Here is a 23216-nt window from a genome sequence, read left to right as displayed (position 1 = left end):
GGAAGGAGCCGGAACTTGTGCGGGAGGTGGAGCGCTACCGGTTAGATCTGGTGGGGCTTACCTCTACGCACAGTCTCGGTTCTGGAATCGTCCTCCTGGATAGGGGTTAGACTCTGTCCTACTCCGGAGTTGCCCATGGTGTGAGGCGCCGGGCGGGTGTGGGGATACTCACAAGTCCCCGGCTGAGTGTCGCTGCGTTGAAGTTTACCCCGGTGGACGAGAGGGTCGCCTCCCTACGCCTGCGGGTGATGGGGGGGAAAACTCTGACTGTTGTTTGTGCATATGCACCAAACAAGAGTTTGGAGTATTCGGCCTTCTTGGAGACCTTGAATGGAGTCCTGTATGGGGCTCCAGTAGGGGACTCTATAGTTCTGCTGGGGGACTTATATGCACACGTGGGCAATGATGGAGATACTTGCAGAGGCGTGATTGGGAGGAACGGCCTCCCTGATCTAAACCAGAGTGGTTGTCTGTTGTTGGACTTCTGTGCTAGTCATGGATTGTCCATCACAAACACCATGTTCGAACATAGGGATGCTCATAAGTGTACGTGGTACCAGAGCACCCTAGGCCAAAGGTCAATGGTCGATTTTATAATCGTTTCATCTGATCTGAGGCCGAATGTTTTGGACACTCGGGTGAAGAGAGGGGCAGAGCTGTCAACTGATCACCATCTGGTGGTGAGTTGGGTCAGGGGGTGGGGGAAGACTCTGGACAGACCTGGTAAACCCAAACGGGTAGTGCGGGTAAACTGGGAACGTCTGGAGGAGGCCCCTGTCCGACGGACTTTCAACTCACACCTCCGGCGGAGCTTTTCGGACTCCCTGTGGAGGCTGGGGGCATTGAACCTGAGTGGACAATGTTCAAAGTTTCCATTGCTAAAGCTGCGGCGGCGAGCTGTGGTCCTAGGGTTTTGGGTGCCTCAAGGGTCGGTAACCCACGAACACCCTGGTGGACACCGATGGTCAGGGAAGCCGTCAGACTGAAGAAGGAGTCTTTCCGGGATATGTTGTCTCGGAGGACTCCGGGGGCAGTTGCAGGATAACGACGGGCCCGAAGGGCTGCAGCCTCTGCCGTGACAGAGGCAAAGCAGCGGGTGTGGGAGAAGTTCGGAGAAGATATGGAGAAGGACTTTCGGTCGGCACCAAGGTGCTTCTGGAAAACCGTTCGCCACCTCAGGAGGGGGAAGCGAGGAATCATCCAAGCTGTATACAGTAAGGATGGGACGTTGTTGACCTCAACTGAGGAGGTAATAGGGCGGTGGAAGGAGCACTTTGAGGAACTCCTAAATCCAGCTGACACGCCCTCTGTGGTAGAGGTGGAGCTGGAGGATGATGGGGGACTGTCGTCAATTTCCCTGGTGGAAGTCGCTGAGGTAGTCAAACAACTCCACAGCGGCAAAGCCCCAGGGATTGATGAGATCCGTCCAGAAATGCTGAAGGCTCTGGGTGTGGAGGGGCTGTCCTGGTTGACACGCCTCTTCAACATTCCGTGGAAGTCTGGGACGGTGCCTAAAGAGTGGCAGACCGGGGTGGTGGTTCCCCTCTTCAAAAAGGGGGACCAGAGGGTGTGTGCCAATTATAGGGGTATCACACTTCACACTAGTCGAACCTCGGATTGAAGAGGAACCATGCGGATTCCGTCCTGGTCGTGGAACAACGGATCAGATCTTTACTCTCGCAAGGATCTTGGAGGGGGCCTGGGAGTATGCCCAACCAGTCTACATGTGTTTTGTGGATCTGGAGAAGGCGTATGACTGGGTCCACCGGGAGAAATTGTGGGAGGTGCTGCGGGAATATGGGGTGAAGGGGTCCCTTCTCAGGGCCATCCAATCTCTGTATGACCAAAGCGAGAGCTGTGTCCGGGTTCTCGCCAGTAAGTCGGACTCGTTCCAGGTGAGGGTTGGCCTCCGCCAGGGCTGCACTTTGTCACCAATCCTGTTTGTTATATTTATGGACAGGATATCGAGGCGTAGTCGGGGCGGGGAGGGGTTGCAGTTCGGTGGGCTCGGGATCTCATCGCTGCTTTTTGCGGATGATGTGGTCCTGATGGCATCATCGGTCTGTGACCTTCAGCACTCACTGGATCGGTTCGCAGCCGAGTGTGAAGCGGCTAGGATGAGGATCAGCACCTCTAAATCTGAGGCCAAGGTTCTCAGCAGGAAACCGATGGAGTGCTTTCTTCAGGTAGGGAATGAGTCCTTACCCCAAGTGAAGGAGTTTATGTACCTTGGGGTCTTGTTCGCGAGTGAGGGGACCATGGAGCGTGAGATTGGTCGGAGAATCGGAACAGCCGGTGCGGTATTACATTCCGTTTATCGCACCGTTGTGACGAAAAGAGAGCTGAGCCAGAAGCCAAAGCTCTCGATCTACCGGGCAATTTTCGTTCCTACCCTCACCTATGGTCATGAAGGCTGGGTCATGACCGAACGAGATCCAGGGTACAAGCGGCCGAAATGGTTTTCCTCAGGAGGGTGGCTAGCGTCTCCCTTAGAGATAGGGTGAGAAGCTCAGTCATCCGAGAGGAGCTCGGAGTAGAGCCGCTGCTCCTTCGCGTCGAAAGGAGCCAGTTGAGGTGGTTCGGGCATCTGGTAAGGATGCCTCCTGGGTGCCTCCCTAGGGAGGTGTTCCAGGCACATCCAGCTGGGAGGAGGCCTCGAGGAAGACCCAGGACTAGGTGGAGAGATTATATCTCCAACCTGGCCTGGGAACGCCTCGGGATCCCCCAGTCGGAGCTGGTTGATGTGGCTCGGGAAAGGGAAGTTTGGGGTCCCCTACTGGAGCTGCTGCCCCCACGACCCGATACTGGATAAGCGGATGAAGATGGATGGATGGATTGAGCTTCTTTCAAACCTCTGGTCACATATTAAATCAACAGGCAGATTAACATACCATGAAAATAATCATTATTTCTCTTCATTTTTGATTTATTTGAATACCTCTTCCTCCAATTAACAAACCAAAACAACAACATATGGAATGCAACATACATCATTCAACAATATAGCCTATCAAGATCTTAATTAGCAGTTATAGCTGCGAAGCCAAAGAGACCACCTCCTGATAGTTCATTTAGAAATGTAATGTGGAAAGTTGCAGGCTGTATGACTCATGAGGTTTATTCTCTTCCATGCACCATTTAACACACTGAAATCTGTAGAGGGCACAAATGACTCAATATTTGTGTGAAAACATCAAAAACGTACCAATTCAAAAGGGAAACTCACATTTACAAAATAGAGCCCCTCCAAATGCCATAGACACATGTGTGTCATCTTCATTTACTGACATCAGCACTGTATGCAGTAGATAGGTTCATTATATCTTAGTAGATGTCTCAACTATTGTTTTAATGCGAGACACCTTTAGTCACATGAACACGGCAATGCAGGCCGTTGAGTGGCTGTTGTGCTTTTATCAATGAAGTATACACAGTCACAATCTAGGCTTGTCTAGTGTCACAGATGGCTTGTTTTTAATGTTCCACTGACATTTAAAGGAAAGTGTTTGCAAGAATTTAACCCTCACTCTTCCCAAAGTTCTTTGTCTTTTTTAAGGACATTTTTGTTGTTTTTTGAAGTTTTTGAAGCTTTCGCCAACATTTGTTGTCACTTTTCGACGTTTTCTAACTTTTCCTGAAGTTCTTTCTCACTTTTTACAATAACAATGTCGATTTTTTCTGCTTTTTTTTACGTTTCTGTCACTTTTTTTCAGTGTTCTTAAGTCTTTTTTTTCTTAAATGTTATGAAATTAAATAAAACAACCAAATTCAATGAAAAAAATGAACTGATCAGTTATTTAACTTGTGAGGAGCGTCGCATGGAACCATCTACGTTATTTTTTTTTAAAAATTTGGTTGAAGGAAACCCAGAATTCTGTTTTAGAAACTTTTTGAAAATGGGTTAAATTTGACCCTGAGGACAACAGGAGGGTTAAAGAAAATTTACTGAAAATCTTGGTGGAAAAAAACACAAAAGACTATTTCAAAAACTGAAATGGGCAAAGTGCTGCTATTAGTACCTTTATCATTGCTACTGTTAGCTCTTGTTGAAGCTCAAGTGTATCACAATTATACACAGGTGGCACACTACAGCCTCTTTAAGCTATAATGACTCACTAAATTTATCATAAAATGTAATATACACTATTATCAGAGCTTATATAACACCTGGCATTAATTGGCAATTTGCTTTATTTATTCAGCGCTAAGACTCATTAACATAGATTTGTAACTTCAAAGCACCAGTTTGACAAACACACACCACAAACAACCAAGACTGTTTTATCTCACATTTTCATACTTCAAATGACATTGAAAAAGTAAAATGGGATGTTAAAAATTGTCCCCACGTTTCTCATCTGTATCAGGTTGCCATAGTTTCCTGCAGACACGACAACGGCTGATGACACTTTGTATCGAAGGTCCCTTCACTGTCTGAGGAACGGGTTTACTACAGGAGAGAACACGAACACACACACACACACCACACACACACACACACACACACACACACACACACACACAAAAATATGAACCTGAAAATTAGCATAATAGGAGCACTTTACCTAACCCTGTGAAAGATGGGATTTAAACTGAAATGGAGGCATCTCCCATTGGCACGCATCCACGACTGTTTCCACAGAAGGGAGAAGTTTACCTGAACATGCGGTTGGGGTCTAGGGAGGCCAGCCAGTAGCTATAGGAATCAGGGTAGTAGTTACACGTTCCCCTGCCGTGACACTCGATGAAAGGCACTTGGCGGAAACTTTCCAGACATGAGCCAGGAGAAACCAAGGGCTGGGAGGACCCTTCTGCTCCAGCACCCAATTGCTAAAACGGATGAAGGTCAAAGGAAGAAAATTAGATGGATTATAGCATATGAGAAGATTCAGGAGAAAAATGCACTGACTTCTTTACCATGAAAAATGAGTGTCCGGTCCATAGTGACTCCCAACCTCGGGGACAGGCAGGAATCAGAGTTGTCTGGCTGTGGACGGCTATGACATTGGAGGTGGTTTCACATACTGAGCACCTAAACCACACATGCATACAGACACCCATATTAACCCACAAATTACACCCACAAACTCTGCTATTGTTGGGAGACATTGTTCAGCTAACCTTGAGTTTCTCATGGTTAAATGTAGACCGTTCTATCTACCACGGGAGTTCACTTGTACGATTATCACTGCAGCCTATATTCCCCGGACGCTGACGCCAAGTTTGCTATGAAAGAACTTCACGCAGCCATTAGTAAACACAGACCGTTCACCCGGAAGCTGCGTTTATTGTCGCTGGTGATTTAATCATTCAAACTTGAAGTCAGTGCTACCAAAATTCACCAGCATGTTTCTTGTCACACCAGAGGAAACAAAACTTTAGACCAGTTTACACAAACAGGCTGGAGCCTACGTCGCGACACCCCTCCCCCACCTGGGACAGTCAGATCACCTTTCTTTGTTCCTCACCCCCAAATATGCACCTCTCATCAACCGCGTGAAGCCATCAGTGAAGACCATCAAGGTGTGGCCTGCAGGAGCAGATTCATCACTTCAGGAAAGGTTTCTACACACAGACTGGAGTATGTTTGCTACTCAAGCCACCAGTGGCTCTCACACGGACATTGACTGCTACACCTCCTCTGTACTGGATTATATTAACACCACCATAGACACTGTTACAACCAGAAGCAGATCACCACATACCCAAATCAGAAGCCATGGATGAACAGGAAAGTGCGACTCCTATTGAAGACACGCAATACTGCCTTCAGATCAGGAGACGCACAGGCCTATAGCACATCCAGGGCAAATCTGAAAAGGGGCATCAAAGAGGCCAAGCACTGCTACAAGCTGAAGATAGAGGGACACTTCTCCAACGCTGATCCTCGACGCATGTGGCAGGGCATTCAGGCCATCAGTGACTATAAACCCACTCACTCCACCCCCGTAGCCACTGATGTCAACTTCCTGAACGAGCTTAATGACTTTTATGCTCGCTTTGAAAGAGACAACAGAGAAACTGCCACCAAGCTCAAACCCTCAGCTGACCACCCCCCCATCACACTCTCCTCCACAGATGTCTGCAAGGCACTGAGCAGGATCAGCACGCACAAGGCTGCTGGACCGGATAACATCCCTGGACGCGTACTCAGGGCATGTGCGGAGCAGCTCGCTGGAGTTTTTACAGACATCTTCAACCTGTCTCTTGCCCAAGCTGCTGTACCAACATGCTTTAAATGCACGTCCATTGTGCCAGTGCCAAAACACTCCAGCCCGAAGTGCCTTAACGACTACCGCCCTGTAGCACTCACACCCATCGTAATGAAGTGCTTTGAGCGGCTGGTCCTGGCACACCTAAAGGACTCGCTACCATCAACATTGGACTCACACCAGTTCGCCTACCGTAGCAATAGGAGCACAGAGGATGCGGTTTCCATGGCACTGCACTCTGTGCTCACACATCTGGACGATAAGAACACTTATGCACGAATACTGTTTGTTGACTTCAGCTCAGCATTCAACACTGTCATCCCGGCTAAGTTAATAGCCAAACTTGGAGACCTGGGCATCAACACCTCCACGTGCAATTGGATTTTGGACTTTCTTACCAACAGACCCCAGAATGTTCGATCAGGCTCCAACTGCTCCACGTCCATCACACTCAACACTGGTGTACCACAGGGCTGTGTGCTGAGCCCGTTTCTCTACTCCCTCTTCACCTCCGACTGCAAGCCTGTGTACGAATCTAATTCCATCATCAAGTTGCGGACGACACTACGGTGATTGGTCTCATCAGCAACAACGATGAGACTGCCTACAGGGAAGAGATCCAGCACCTGGCCACATGGTGCACTGAAAATAACCAGCTCCTCAACACCACCAAAACCAAGGAGCTCATCGTGGACTTCAGAAAGGAGCCAAGAGGCACGCACGACACCATCCACATCGATGGAATGGCTGTTGAGCGTGTCTCCAGTTTCAAGTTTCTGGGGATCCACATCTCGGCGGACATGTCCTGGTCAACCAACACTCCTGCCTGGTCAAGAAGGCTCACCAGCGCCTCTTCTTCCTGAGGACACTGAGGAAGAATCAGCTTTCCTCAACTATCCTGGTGAACTTCTATCGCTGTGCAATAGAAAGCATCCTGACAAACTGTGCAACAGTGTGGTATGGGAGCTGTTCTGTTGCAGAGCGCAAGGCACTGCAGCGGGTGGTGAAAACCGCCCAGCGCATCACCGGGACTCCACTGCCCGCCATCGAGCACATCCAGAGGAAACGCTGTCTGCATCGAGCTCGCAGCATCCTGAAGGACTCCTCTCACCCAGCCCACAGACTGTTTTCTCTCCTGCCCTCCGGCAGGGTTTCAGGGTCCTCCGGACCAGGACCAGCAGACTAAAGAACAGTTTTTTCCCCAGAGCTGTCTCTTTATTGAACTCTAATCCTCATTGATCCTACTCCCCTCATATACTGACAGACTCTCCTCTCCCTCCTCACACCTGCCTCCATTTGTTATCTGCAATATTATATGTTCATCTGCACTGCTGACTGTTACTATATTAACGACTGTTTACATCTGCATCTTTTGCACTACTTACCTTTTTGCACTACTTACATTTCATTTGCACTGCTGACTGTTTATTTATTTACAGTACCAATTGTTTACATTTACATCCGCACTACCGTACTTTAACTGTAATATGCAATTACTTTCCACCGCACTTTAATTCGGATAGTTTCTGCCCAAACTTTACCTTATTTCATTAGTATATTATGCTGTTTGCACATATCTGTAAAAAAATTTGCAATTATAGTAATATCCACCAAATTCCTAGCTGTAAATCTTGCTCACAATACCTGTTATCTATATTTTGTATTCATAGGACAAACCAATCTGTAAAACTCTGTTTATAATAGTATTCTTTTCTATATTTATTCATTACATATCCATGTCTTGCACTTACGGAACCATTGTATATCCTGCACTTACTGCTATTGCACTTCTGGTTAGACCCAAACTGCATTTCGTTGCCTTGTACCTGTACATGTGTAATGACAATAAAGTTGAATCTAATCTAATCTAATCTAATATTAAAATTGCCCCAACTAGTTTACAACTAATTGTACATTTCAATTAACCAAAAAAGTAAAGTATTCTGTATGTGTTTATAAAAATACATGCGTCTGTAGCTATGTTTCCTTCCACACGTTTTTATCCAAAATAAATTATATCAAATATAAAATGCTCTATGGAAACAGTCAAATTCAATGGAATTCCATGAATATTAGCTCACAGGAAATACGTTCTGTCTCATCGGATTTTATCTTTATCGATATTTGGCTTATGTGAAAAACGCTGTTGGAAACGTTTTAGGTAATTTTATGGTTGCACAAAACAAAGAAAAAGACGTGTTAGTTCATTTCCGCCCAGTATTTCCGCTCTGTTTGCACACATGGCGGGTGTCAACAAAGACAGATGTAAATGGACAAACGAGGAGACAAACTGAATTTAATTTATCAGGAACTCACAAAGTAAATGGCCAACAAAGGTTAGGACAAGCCATGGGACGTCCCCCCTGGAGTAAATGACAGGAACTCAAACAGCAAGACATGTCTCAAAAGAGAGTTGTCTCACAGCGGTAAATGTGGGAAAATAAAAGCCAAGTTGCATCTGCATCATCACAGCAATGTGTTGATAGCGTTGTTGTTTTCTTATTATAGCTTGATATGTCGCTATCGGCTGGCACATAAGCACTGTTTAGCTTGTGGAATATTGATGTTGACATTGACATGTGTTGGTAGATGGCACAATCCATTTCGTCTAGAAAAACTTTGTTTGCAAATGTTTGCTTGCGTGTTGTGCGATTCAGTGCAAAAATGAATGGAAATACCTTAAAATGTCTAAAAATAATTTGATATACCCATTTGATCACAGAACAGCATGTAAAGTCGGTTTTTATTCACTTTAAAGCCGTTGGATTGAAACACACTTTCACCAGCTTTATTCGCATGAGTTTTTTTTTAACCGAACTTCAGATAATTTGATTGACAAGTTATGGAAACTTAGCTCCTGTATATGTGTGCATGTTGCTGTCCCACCTGCTGATGTAGGAAGCCAGCCTTTCCCCTGTGATGGAAACCATATTTGCAGGCATAGGAGTGTCAGTGGACAACCAGTAGGAGTAGTCGTTACGAGATGCATAGCGGCAGTTACTTTCGGTGTCACAGAACAGGAAGGGCATGGTGGAGAAATGAGGGAGACAGCTTCCCATGGTGCCTGAGAGACAGCGTCAGAAGTGTCAGAAAAATGACTCACACAAAGGCACAGTTTTCGTTAAGATGCAGACTCTGCACAGTAGGTCTGTTCATGAAGGTTTTCACGCTCTTACCAAGGTCCTGACCGTGAGCTCTCTCATTTCCGTTGATGAAGAGGAAGGAGTAACCAGAGTAGATGAGGCTGCTGCCATGAGGACAGTCAGGGACACGGGTGCTCTGACTGTGTCTAGCTATTAGGAAACTGTCAATATAACCTGGACAACCTCGGCCTGGCAACCCTTGAGGACCTTTGTTGCCTGGGTCTCCAATTCTGCCTACTGGACCTGCAGAGGAAACACATCATTAAAAAATGGGATGTAGGGAGGGGAACTACAGTTTTTGTCACTGCTAACTCTCAGTCTCAGGAGTGTTTTTTTAGTATGAAATTCATATGCCAGAAGGTACTTTATCTGGAGGGTGTGACGCAAGGTTCAGGTTTTCCACTAAATCCTCACTGGCTTCCCACTCTCATACACAAGTGCATAACCCAGCCAGAGGTACTACTGCTGAGGGTTAAACATGGGTTCTTTAAAGAGATTCATCACCCATATATCTCATGATGTGGTCACACACATAACATAGCATCTGGTCTGCACCAGTGATGGAGTAGTTGAGTCCTGGACTCTAGTCGCTATTCTCTGGACTCGTCACTCGACTGCTGACTTGGACTGGACTCGAGTATTTATAAAATCTTACTTGAGCCTTCATGAAATAGGACTCCGAAGTTGGATGAAGTACTTGTATGTGTAAAAAGCAGTCCTGGAATTGGACTTGAGTCAGACTTAAGTCGCTATTCTCTGGATTCTCCTTTGGTGACTCAGACTTGAACACTGGGGACTCGATACTTGACTCGGACTTGACAGTCGGTGACTCAACTACAACACTTCTGTACACACAAACACACCTTTCGGCCCACAGACATGCACGTACCTGGCAGTCCTGCTCTTCCTTTGTCTCCTTTGCGGCCAGTAAATCCGGGCTGGCCATCTGGGCTGGCAACACCAGGCTGTCCTTTGACGCCTGGCTGACCTAGGACAGAAAGATTTATTGTCACGTAGAGCAAAGAAAACCAGCTTGGTGAAGAAAGAGATGAATCGTCCATTTAGCAAAAAGACATCACAATAGATATGACATTAAGTGTTAATGTATTTGTTGATGGAATAGAACAGGGTCTACTTTTTTTCAATCTTTGGTCGCCTGGTTCACCTTGTGTAATAATACTTGTATAACCTAATACTTGTATAACCTCAACCCTGTGATGCACAATCAAATCAAAGAATTTTTTTTACAGGAGAACCTGAGCTAGGAGACACCAGAAGGCCAAATCACACTCATTTACACATCCAGGCCTTCCCGAATGACCTGCAGCTCTGCCTGCAATACACACACACTACTGAAATGCATTCCTGCTTGTATCAAGTTAGGGTTATCTATTGGCTGAGCAAGCTGCCTGTCTCCTGTCAAAGCTTCTGGATGGCCTAAAAAAAGTAAGTCTCTGCACTGTAGTGATCTGGAGATATTAAATATGGTATATGACATAGCGGGAGGTTGCCAGCGTCAGGCTCAGAGGGAAATGAGGTGCAGTATCCTTGGCAAAATAGCAGCACATCTTATAATCAATGCACAGACTGAGCTGAGATCAAATGCTGGACCTGGTTGGCCTACTGGTCCTGATGGTCCAGTGCTCCCTGGGGCTCCTCGATTGCCAAGGGGACCAGGTGAGCCAGGAGAACCTGGTTCATATATCACCTGGGCCATTGTTGGTTGACCTTTGGAGCCTGCAATGAAAGAGCAGGAGCATTTAGAAAGCTTCCCAAAATATATGATACCTGTGGGCCATGGGTGATCTGGTCTAGGATTAGTTAATGCCAGTTGTGTGCTGGACAGGTTATCTGACAGTGATGGGTAGAGTATTGCATTTTTGCCGATTGTTTGTAAAGATGTAGAAGTGGATTAAGATCGGAAGATAATAACAGGGCAGTATTATTCCTGGTTATATTGAACAGTAGTAAAACAGACTTTTACCGTACCTGGTCGTCCGAGAAAACCTTTGATCCCAGGTGGACCCGGTGGACCTGGGATGTATCCGGGTTCTCCCTTGCCACCTTAAACACACAGGTCATAACTACATATGAAGGGAATTAGCATTTCATCATACCCTATTGCATACAATTTATTTGATCAGATTTCACAGAGGAAAGTGAAATGAATCCTCATACATCTATTGTATAGTCTGTCCATGTCTTTCTCTGTCCCATTTGTATTCCTTAGTTGTGTGAAACATAAATCAATTGTAGAGTAGTACTCTTCTGTAGTGACAGCTCTGCCATTGTCTGGGAAAGAAGTCAGCGAGAAACCCTAATCTATGGGCAAAAGTTGAAATGATTGATTACCAGGGGGCCCATGGACTCCAGGAGGACCAGGATCACCTCTTGGTCCTAGGCCTCCAGGTCTACCTCTTGGACCCTGGGGAGGCAAATGAAACAAAAGAAAGGTCAAAGGTTTGAAGACTCAGCTTCAGTTGCAATGTAACCACATATATTGGTTACTTGGTTACTTTGTTGAAAGAAAAGACAGACTGTTGAAAAAGATTATGTCATTTTAAATGAGAGCTGTGTTCAGTTTCAACATCTAAAAAAAAAACCTTTGCTTGAATTGAAAATCACATCTCCTTTGTTGAATACAAATGTGACTTGAATCTTAATTCTCCTTTATATAGATGTTTTTTCAGGCATTTGTTAAGTATTTCTCAAAAAAATTAAAATATGGCTTACTTACAGGTGGTCCTTGAGGGCCCGGATCTCCACAGGGTCCACTATAGCCTCTGCCTCCTGTAAGACCTGGGTCCCCTCTGTCTCCTTTTAACCCAGGCACTGGGGGACCTGGACGGCCAGGTGGGCCAGGATAGCCTACATAAAAGAGTAATTTTAGTTTAATGAGTCCTGAGATTGTGGTCTGATTTAGTGTCACTTTCAGAAAAGGAATGTGAGCAGTACATCCTCACCTGGGCTACCAGGAGTGCCAGGACGACCGTGGTCTCCTTTTAATCCAGGAACACAAGCCCCGTCGGTTCCTGGCAGTCCATTCGGACCACAGGTCCCAGGTGAACCTGGAAATCCTCTGTCACCTATTGGTCCAGGACTCCCAGTACCAGGCAAGCCAGGGGGACCAGGGTTCCCGGGGGGACCTACAGTACACAAATATAGACGTGCACTAGTGTCAACAATGCGTTATTATGGATCCCACACAACTTCTAGGCAAGTCCCTACGAAGCAGCCCGATTGGTTGGCGTGAGATATAAACCTAGTTACACCATTTTGGAAAAAGATTTTAGAAATGAGGTACATTCATCATTGTTTACTTGGTCGAATGTGAAAGCTCTACATGGATAGGTGGCATTTCCTCTTCAAGTTTTAGAAGGTTTTTATGAAGCAGTCATGAAAGAATATACATGATATGTAAAACCAAACTCTGCAACCTTAATGTTATACACACCATTAAACACATTAACAAACAAAGGGTCTAATTGAGAAATTAAAATAAGAAACAACTTAATGTGATATGTTGAACCCATCCTTTATTATTCAAGACATCTAGCATGTGGGGAATAATTGCATTAATTATTAAAGACTTGTTCGCACTGGTCTAGAAAAACAGTCTTGGATAGACTGCAGAGTTATGGTCTGGATTTATACTTAAATAGACACTGACCTGCCTGCTGCACTTTACAGAGTAAAAGCACTAAACATTCTAAGGTCAGGCAGTCGTTTTTGGTAAAAGACAAATTGCAGAAAATTCTCCAAATGTGCCAAATACAAAAATACAAATGTCTTTTTAAAAGGAAGGAAACGGATACAAGTAGGATGTTTATAAAAATCTTGAAAAGGATTATGTTATTTACCTGAGACTCACCTTGTTGACCTGTTTCACCACGGCCACCAGGCGTCCCTCGTATGATGTCTACAGAGAGGAGATGGAAGAAGAGGTGAGTTTTGGCAGAAACCATTACTTTGAAAGTTCCAATAGCTATGACAGAGGCCATTTTTCTACAGGCCAGCAGTTTGGACATGAAGAAATATAAAGTTTGATACTTGAAGGTTTGATATACAGGATGTGTAGGAGCTTGTAGAGCCCTACAGGACCTTTCCCCTTACTAGTGTCTCCTTTCTGCCCTGGAGAGCCAGGAATCCCATCCCGGCCCTGATTGCCTTTAGGACCGGGATAACCCCTGACACCCGGCAGGCCTGGGTCACCTGGGGCAAACAGATGTGAAAAATACTGGGATCAAATTTCAAAGAAAAACAAATAAAATAGTTGAAGTCAAATACAAGACAGATTCAGGTTCCTTGCCTTTCAAAAGTGACTAAAGTAAAGGTAACACAAGTAAAGGTAACACAGTAGGCAGCACTTTCAGAGATTGTTATTCATATTTTAGTCAAATGTAAAGTTTTCTTTTTAAGAATAGTGTTTATAGCCCTTCAAAGGCCTTTACCTGGCCGTCCGTTGGGTCCTTGCTGTCCTTTGCTTCCTGGAGGCCCATCTGAACCTTGAAGCCCTTGATAGCCTGGTAAACCTGGAAAAGCAGGAGAGGGGTGAGTGGTACACAGAGCGTCAGCAAAACATACAACAATTATAAATTGCCTCTTTTTTGTGATCAGTGGTAGTTACCATTTTGTCCAACAGACCCTTGGTTTCCTTTTGCTCCAAGGCTTCCTGGTAAACCCAGAACTCCAAAAGAACCAGCTTCACCTTTCTGACCCTTCCTCGCATTAGTACCGGGTGATCCTGGTTCACCCTGAGCACAGAAGGAACAATGAAGAAGAAAAGAAAGAGAATTCATCTGTTATGGTTGTGTAAGTTTCTGTTTTGGGATATTGTGTGTGTTAGTCTACCCGTGTTTTCCTCGGTATTCCTGTTTCATGTAATTCCTGTTTGGACGTTTTTGTGATTCTGCCTGTTCCTGTTTTGTGATTCTGCCTGTTCCTGTTTTTGTGATTCTGCCTGTTCCTGTTTTGTGATTCTGCCTGTTCCTGTTTTTGTGATTCTGCCCGTTCCTATTTTTGTGATTCTGCCTGTTCCTGTTTTTGTGATTCTGCTTGTTCCTGTTTTTGGGATTCTGCCTGTTCCTGCTTATATTTTGCCTCAGGACACCTTTTGTTTGTTTGGATTTTCTTGTTATTATATCTTCAAACTCGACACTGCCTGCTGTCTCTGCATTCGGGTCCACCATATTCTCTGAACCACGTGACAAAATCATTGTGTATAATTAACACATAGTTTTGAATCCACACACATTTTAGTATTTCACTTGACTTTACTCTGCTCTGCTGCATTGGTTACAAATCCTCTTTACATCAGTCATCTCTGCACCTTTTGTCCTACTGGTCCAGGCAGTCCATATCCATAGTAGTTTGGATCTCCCTTAACTCCTTTGTTACCAGTTGGCCCTGATTCTCCATTGCGACCTGGCCCTCCAGAGATTCCTCGATCTCCTTTTGTTCCCGTTGGCCCTGTGAGGGTTTAACCAAACAATTATTTGAAGTAAAATACATTAAAATGGTTCTTTATATCTCCAGCTGTAGTACAGGGTACAGCAGCATTGTGGTACTCAAGACAACTTTCTGAAGGTCTCGGTCTCCTCTCGGAATCCACCACATTTTTACTCGGTCTTGTCTCGGTCTCGGATGAAGATGACTCGGTATTATATGTAATTTCATGACTGGTCAAGAGCACAACTACCGGGATATCACTCAGTTGCCTGTGTATTGTCTGATTTATGTGTTAACATCATTACTGTGATTGGATGTAAAATGTCCTGCTTCAAATGCAACCAATGAACTCATTTCTAGTTTGAAATGTGTTACTATTAACCCCGTTCCCTGCCCCGCTTAACACTCCCAAAGTGTAAGTGTAAATCTAGGCGACAGGAGAACAAGTAGCTAACTTTTTATTTATTATATTGTATTTATTATATTTTTTAAAGAGTTTATTTGCAAGACAACATCTATAAGAAAACACAGAGCAGTGTGTACATTTTCCAATGATCCGACACAGCTGGGACCACTTTCATTTTTCATCTGCACTAAGGCTCTGTTTACACATACATGGTTGTTTTGACAAACGGAGACATTTCCCTTCATTTGTGCCCTTCGTTTACACGCAAATGTAGAATTCTCCTCTAAAACAAGTCTTTCTAAAAACTCCGGCCAGAGTGGAGATTTTGGAAATCTTCGTTTGCCCGTTCGCATGTAAACGAGACAAACGAAGCTTTAGGCAACCGAGGAAGTGAGAAAGAGAAGAGAGAGGAAGTAATGCGTTGCTGATGTTGCTATTTTCGTGATTTGATTGACTAATGTGGGCTTGAGCTTCTCGTTACACTACCACCTACAGGTTTGGCATTATGTTGACAACAATGACGGCATATATACACGGCTACGTGTAAAATAACACTTTTCTGAAAACTGACAGGTCTGCACGTTTTTTTGTTGAAACCGGAGTGGTTAAAATGTCCGTTTATGAAAATAGCCGCCCACGTCTAAACTTAGTCTTAGTAAGGAAGTATAACGAAAGGTAAGATTAGTGTAAGTGATGCTAGTGAACCTAGCTAGCTAAAGTTATTAATCTGCCTCTGTACCAAATCCCTACAGAAATTTCTCCATCCCTCACACAAAGTGATTAAGCGACTATTACCTAAACATATTAACTATTTGTGTATATAATATATGTTTCATTTGATTGGTGTGGTCTTGGTCCTGTCTCGGTCTCGAAACACTCTGGTCTTGCTAATGACTTGGTCTTGGTTTAGGTGGTCTTGACTAAACACTGGGGAACAGTCCAAACATTCAAAAAAAAAAGCTTACTGAATACCATACTTTACTACTTTATACCATACTATTCCATATCTATATTGTGACCCTTTAATGGTTATTAAAAGTCAAAATGTGAGTTTGTGTGAAAACTATACTGTATATGTGTTTGGCCTTAAACTAAACTTTGGGACTTACCTGGAGGCCCCCTGACTCCTGGGTCCCCTGGAGCTCCAGCAGGTCCTCGACTTCCTTCTGTGAGTCCACTAACACCTGGATCACCTTGGGGACCTGGACAAAGAAAGGCCCACAGCATAAATGCAGTTTCAAAAACAACAATACTGACACATTTTCTTGTTTCAAATATGGAGCTAATTTCAAACCTGGTTGTCAGGGACTCCCTGGTGCTCCATCTATCCCTCTCTGCCCTTTTGGCCCAGCACTTCCAGTATCTCCACGGGCACCAGACAAACCAGGGTAACCTGAGAAAGTACAGCTAGAGTTAGCATGCCTTGCAAAGACTGTATTCAATGCAGTCTCGCAATATGATGAAGTGTCCCGTGGTACCAAAATCTAAAGTCGAGTTGAAGATCTCTTAAAATATTTGAGTTACGTTTTGTAAAACAACTGAATGACAAAAAAGAATGCATTGCAAAGCTTACCTGGATTGCCAGGCTCCCCTGGGGGCCCGACTAAGTCTAATGGTTGTGCTGAGGGGCCTGGAGGACCTCTGAAACCTGGTTCACCCTTCATGCCTGGTGGACCCCGGGGACCTCTGGCTCCATCTGGGCCAGGGGCACCTGTAAACAGTCAAGGGACATCACAGTAACTCTATTGTAACTGGGAACTTCCCGTACACATCCTGTCTCAAAACGATGCAGAAAACAACACTGCAATGATTCACTAACCATTGTTTCAGATCGAACGCCAGGCTTTGTAACTTTCTTAATGTACCTTTCTATGTTACTGTAAACATGTAGTTGATGTACTGTGCAGTGATCACCTTGTGTGTGTGTGTGTGTGTGTGTGTCACCTATTTGGCCTGGTGGTCCTATAATTCCAGGCAACCCATCTCTTCCGTATCCTGGTAACCCGTCTAGTCCAGGATCTCCTCTTAGTCCTGAAGAAATGCAAGTGAAACACATGAAAACACGCTACATACATACGATATGCTACAATATAATGGACATTTTCCGAAATGTATACTAAGTCACTTTAAAAGTTGGAGAGGTGCCAGTTCACCTCCTGGGCACTGCCAAGGTGCTCTTGAGCAAGGCACCGAGCCCCCAACTGCTTGGGGAGCCTTTCCATGGGCAGCCCCCCCCACTCTGACATCTCTCCATTAGTGCATGTATAGGTACTGAGCATGTGTGTGTAATTCAGGCCTGTGTGTGATGTGTGTAATAACAAAAAAGTGTAAATTGTAATTTCCCTTTGTGGGACTAATAAAGGGTACATTATTATTATTGTTATTTTTATTATTATAAATTAAACATTAAATTAATGATTTAGCCTGTCAGAGAGACAATATCAAACCTGGTTGACCAGGCAGGCCGTTTTGTCCCTTGATCCCTTTTGGTCCAGTAAGGCCAGGTGGACCTGCCACTGATGGGCCGGGGATACCAGGTTCACCGGGGATGCCAGGGCGACCAAACCCTGGCAAACCTGGGATCCCCTTCTCACCGGGGGAGCTATTAGGTCCTGGAAGAGGGGAGAGACAGAACAAAAAAAAGAGGTACAGAGCAAAACAAAATGTGAGTAAGGGGATAGTGAAAAAGTCTTTATTGAAAAAGTCTTTATTTATTTGTCTATAGTAAGAAACTGTCTAAATTGGTTGGACAGTGTTGAATTATGGGGAAGATAGTCCACATTTCATCCTCTGTTAACTTTCACCTTCTGAATTCATTGTCCCTCTGGAGTTGAAAGTTACACTGACTTTAATACACACTGACCTGGATGTCCTGGATAACCATCTGGTCCTGGTTCTCCCCTAGGTCCAGGTAAACTACCTTCACATAAATCCTTATTACCAGGTGGTCCCGGAAGCCCTACAGAACCTTTATTTCCTGCATAACATAGATTAAAGCAGTAAATATGTGTTTGTATGAATAGGAATGCATGAATGCACACACGTACAGTATGTGTGTTTGAACTAGGGATGAGCGAGTACAGCATTATCTGTATCTGTTTACCACATGAATTATCTGTATCCGGATCCGTACTCGGACTGGGCGGGGCCTAAACCGGAAGTGGTCAGATTTAACCTGGAAGTGGGTCGGGTTCTCTTGAAATGTGCGGGGCTTTAACCGGTATGTTATTTAAGCATGCAATTGATATGAGTTGATCAAAAATTGTTATATTTATTGCTGATTAAAAATCTATTTACATGACAGCATTGAGCTTCAGATCAATGGTGTTGTCATGGTAACAAACAAACTATATACAGAACGTTTTGCAACAATGAATACAACACATGCGGTTGCAATTATGAAGTAAAATGTAATGAACAAGAGTTTTCATACTCAATATAATTTTATTTCCACACCAGGTTTATGTGTGTGTGTGTGTGTGTGTGTGTGTGTGTGTAAGAGAGAGACACAGAGAGAGAGGGGGCGGGGGGCAGCTGACAGTAAAAAAAAAAGAATCTCCAATGGCAGAGACGCAACGGGAGTTGCATTTAAACCAAGCAGCACGTCTGAAACCCACGTTCACCAGAAATCTACTGGTTACTATGTAAGGACTACAAACCCCACGTTCACCAGAAATCTACTGGTTACTATGTAAGGACTACAAACCGAAGTTAAAAACAAACCTGAAGCTGAAGAAACCCTAAACGTTAACGGAACAGATCCGCAGACCCGATTGACTGACGGAGCGGGAGCGGGAGCTGGTGCGGGAGCGAGAGAGAGAGGAGAGAGAGAGAGAGAGAGAGAGAGCAAGAGAGAGAGAGCGAGAGAGAGAAAGAGCAAGAGAGAGAGAGCGAGAGAGCGAGAGAGTGAGAGAGAGAGAGAGAGAGAGAGAGAGTGCGCATTTCTCCTTGTTCTGTGTGTGTGTGATTGATCCGAGCGTGTTTGTAGGCGGGGGGGGGGCGCTGTGATTATCACAGAACGCTGCGCGGCCAGTTGAGGAGTTGCATTCAATCCGAGCGAGGATATTGACTCATATTACTCGGATAATTCTTGTACTCGGCAAAAGTGTTTTATCCGTACCGGTTACTCGTTTCAGCCGGATACTCAGATCACCCCTAGTTTGAACCATACATAAGCATCTTCTTATGTATTTCTGTCTATCTGCACTAAAATGTTAATATATATTATATATTATATTTGATTTATGTTTACTGTACCCTTTTCTCCTGGATAACCAGGATTGCCATTTAGTCCTGGGTTCCCAGGTAGGCCAGGGATCCCAGGATCTCCCACAGGACCCTGTTCTCCGTCTTCTCCTGGAGACCCTGGGAGTCCTGGGAAGCCAGGGTATCCAGGGCCACTATCACCCTAATGATCACAAATAAACAGCATATTACTTATTTTCATACTTGTTCATATTCACACATTTCATTGTTCTAGTGCAGTGCAAGTTGTCTATCCTGACTTTTCACTTGACAGTAAAACACGGAGGGCCCTATTCTCACGCATGGCGCAGGTGTGTTAAGGGCTCGTACAAATCCACTCTTGCTAGTTTAACGGCGGAAAAAAGGGTCTGTGCGCCAGGCACATGGTTCAAAAGGGTTGTACTTAGTGTCTTCAGTAATTCATAGGTGTGTTTCAGGCGTAAAAATTTACTTTCACATAGTGGCCAATAAAGTACTACAATACTAAAATATTCTCTTACCTTTTGTCCTGCAGGACCAGGAAGGCCTTGTGAACCTGGCCGACCAGGCAAGCCCCTAACTGAAAGGCCTGGGACACCTGGCTGCCCCTTGTCACCTGAACAACACACACACACACACACACACACACACACAAACACACACACACACACACACAAATGTATGATACATTGATTACATATTCTTTTTCTGAAAACTCCCAAAGTAACTTCACTGTATTACTGGTAATCCACCATCTACTTTAAGAATCTTGAATCTGTTATCTTTCTGGCTTTTTCTTCTTCTTTTAGCTTGAGCTCAATAACACATGGGATACCTTTCTGTCCTGGGATCCCCGGCCTTCCAGGACGTGACACCTCCCCCTTTTCGCCTTTCTGTCCTCGAACACCTGTTACTCCTGGGGTACCCAGTGCTCCGTGATTACCTGGATGTTTGTTTGTAAGCATGAGAAACGCCTTCATCATCTATTGTATGGTAACATAAAGACCTTCCATCCATTATTCATTGCATCAATCACAGAGCCATGCTAACCTGGGCGTCCAGGTGAACCAGGCAGACCTGGAAATCCAGGTGGTCCAGGATGTCCTTTGGCGTGGATGTGGCTTGGTTCGCCTTTCTGGCCTACAAATGAAGTAGTGAGAGAACAAAGGACACACAATGCCTGTCAGTCTTTTTTAATCTATTGACTTGCGTTTTTATATATAAATGTTTGTCAAATTGTTTATTATGTTTCTTCACCTGGAATTCCAGGCAGCCCTGGCAGGCCAGGTACCCCAACATTGCCCATTCTTCCTGGAATTCCAGGAGGCCCGTATCCCACTGGTCCAGGGTAGCCAGGTGGTCCTGGTCTGCCTGAGGGCCCGGGTGGACCTGGGAAACCACGGTCTCCCTCTTCCCCAGAGAAGGGATACTAGAAGATGGACAAAATCTCTTGGATGGGCTCTTGAACACGGCTAAGAATTTAAGAAGGTTGAAACATAAACACGGGACACCCTGTCTGTCAAAAACTTCTCACCGAATCCCCTGGAGGCCCTTGATTGCCTTTGCGACCTGGTTGTCCAGGAAACCCAGGGAGGGCATCTGCACCAGGCCTGCCAGGCTGTCCAGGGTCACCTTTCTCTCCTTTTATCCCAGGACTGTTGTTGGAATATGATTCTCCTTTTTGTCCTGGAAGCCCTCGAAATCCCATTTCACCAGTAGGACCCTTCAGAGAAGAACTGTTATTTACAAGTGATAAGAAAAATAACCCAAACAACAAACTACTTTTTCAACAATTCTTTCTTACTGGTCTTCCAGGTAAGCCACTAGGTCCTGGGAAGCCTGGATCACCTTTTGCACCGGGTCCCTGATTATATCCTGAGCGACCGAAAGATAGAGAATGTCTATTCAAGTTTCAAACATTTTGTACTCTCCAGTATTACCAGTCAAACGTCAAAATGCATTTTAATGTAAAAGAAGGACATATTTGGTATAATCTGTGTGTTTTCATGCAGTGAATGGTTTTACCTGGAATGCCAGGTAGGCCACGGGGACCCGGTGGTCCTGGGGATGCTGATCCGATACACTCATACAGGGCTCCCCCTTCTCTCCTGAACAAAGAATAACCATGGCAATATTTTTAGTGAGTCACATCTATAATACACAATATTAACGTTTTCTCTTCTCTCTCCAGTCCATTACAGGGCTGCATTACAGTAACTGCTATGTAGCAACAACTGTACACACCTACCAGCGTAGCTTGTTAGAGAGATGGATGGAAACAAGCAGGTCAGAGGAGAGATCAAACCAATTTGAAAAAAATGACAGTGATTGGGACAATTAATAAGAATTAAAAAAAATTTAGTTTCCCACCTTTCATTCCATACACCCCATCATATCCCGTAGGTCCAGGCACACCCTTCATTCCCTTCCTTCCTGGGAGACCTTTGGTAGTCCTGCTAGCTACAAGCAATACCAACAACACTCCATCAGTCTACAGTTAGGGTTTCCCTGAATTGCCTAATTTATAAGAAATTATTATTTTTCATCATTGGTCCTTGAGAAACCAAAATGATCAACTCATGACCAGCTGATCAGTAATGTGCCTACTGTACACCTAACTACAGCATTTGGAATTTATATCCAACCTCAAACACTTTTCACTATGTAGTCTCTGATAAGTGTTGGCTCAGTTGATAAACACAACGCCTGCCATTTGTTTCATAGATACATAGAACTAATGTTTGTGTTGTTTACTGTGAAAATGACTACAGAAATTCTATCTTCACATAACAGAAAAGAAAACAAGTGAGGTTAGAAAAGATGTCCAACGATTATGTGTAGAAAAACTGTGACACTGTTTGAAGCCTATTTAAAAGAAGATTTTGAAAAATTATGTAACTGAAAACAGTACTTTCAACTATGCAACCAGTTGAGTTAATCAAGATATTTGAAATACTTACCGGTATTACTGAAAGTGGAAGTACTACCAGCAGTAGTAGCATGAGTTTTAAGTTTCAGAAATTAATAGTAGTGGTAAGAGTTTAGATTACTAAACAAGTTTTTCAGAAGGAAGCCATTTACACATACTTCTGTCTTCAGGAGGTCCAGGTGGGCCAGGATCTCCGGGAGGCCCTTGATCACCATAATCCCCATCTAGACCTGGGGGTCCTCGAAAAATACCCCCAGGTTCCCCAGGGTCCCCTTTGGGGCCTGGATAACCTTTGGGACCAGGTGGGCCAGGCACATAAATCACAGACGGACCTGTGTAATGTAAGTCAGAGACTCTAGTTAGGGAAACCAAAAGTCATACATATTTATACTGTACCTTTTATGTAAATACTGTACAGATATATATATATATATATATATATATATATATATATATATATATATATATATATATAGATAGATAGATAGATAGATAGATAGATAGATAGATAGATAGATAGATCCACCTGGAGGTCCATAAGGTCCAGGAAATCCGTCAACACCTGGGGAAAGTTACTTGTGTTATTTCTGTATAGGTAAGTCTGCTGACAGCAAATATTGGTTTATAGAGTTATAACCACCACTGCTACAGCAGTAGAATAGTCGATCATCTCACTATGTCTCAATCTGCTAATTACACATATTTATGTTCATCTACCTTGATGCCCAGGCAGTCCAGGGAAGCCTGGGAAACCGGGATCTCCGGGGTATCCTTTGAGTGATTCAGTCAAATGCCCAGATATCTGTAGACATAACCACAGTGGTGGAATCATAGTGGAACAACAAGAATAGCTG

General features: G+C 44.4%; 1 protein-coding gene across 1 annotated transcript; it reads right to left on the bottom strand.

Annotated features, from left to right (window-relative positions):
* Positions 1 to 3841: 3841 nt before the first annotated feature.
* Positions 3842 to 23204, bottom strand: LOC116699283 (collagen alpha-5(IV) chain-like). The gene is given in 35 exon segments (XM_032531789.1): positions 3842 to 4450; positions 4658 to 4830; positions 4918 to 5032; positions 9099 to 9276; positions 9389 to 9598; positions 10245 to 10343; positions 10967 to 11092; positions 11345 to 11419; positions 11708 to 11780; positions 12093 to 12223; positions 12319 to 12501; positions 13227 to 13274; positions 13469 to 13567; positions 13807 to 13887; positions 13983 to 14109; positions 14685 to 14824; positions 16319 to 16411; positions 16504 to 16602; positions 16783 to 16920; positions 17154 to 17240; positions 17657 to 17821; positions 18073 to 18186; positions 19467 to 19617; positions 19955 to 20049; positions 20269 to 20376; positions 20484 to 20573; positions 20691 to 20862; positions 20968 to 21156; positions 21238 to 21308; positions 21459 to 21518; positions 21521 to 21541; positions 21804 to 21893; positions 22521 to 22694; positions 22889 to 22924; positions 23080 to 23204. Coding segments are annotated over 35 exon segments (4044 nt in total). The 5' UTR covers positions 23195 to 23204; the 3' UTR covers positions 3842 to 4332.
* Between the last annotated feature and the right edge of the window lie 12 nt (positions 23205 to 23216).

This window comes from Etheostoma spectabile, chromosome 12 (genome assembly GCF_008692095.1).
Source record: "Etheostoma spectabile isolate EspeVRDwgs_2016 chromosome 12, UIUC_Espe_1.0, whole genome shotgun sequence".
Lineage (NCBI taxonomy): Eukaryota > Metazoa > Chordata > Actinopteri > Perciformes > Percidae > Etheostoma > Etheostoma spectabile.
This window is presented reverse-complemented; position numbering and strand designations above follow the sequence as displayed.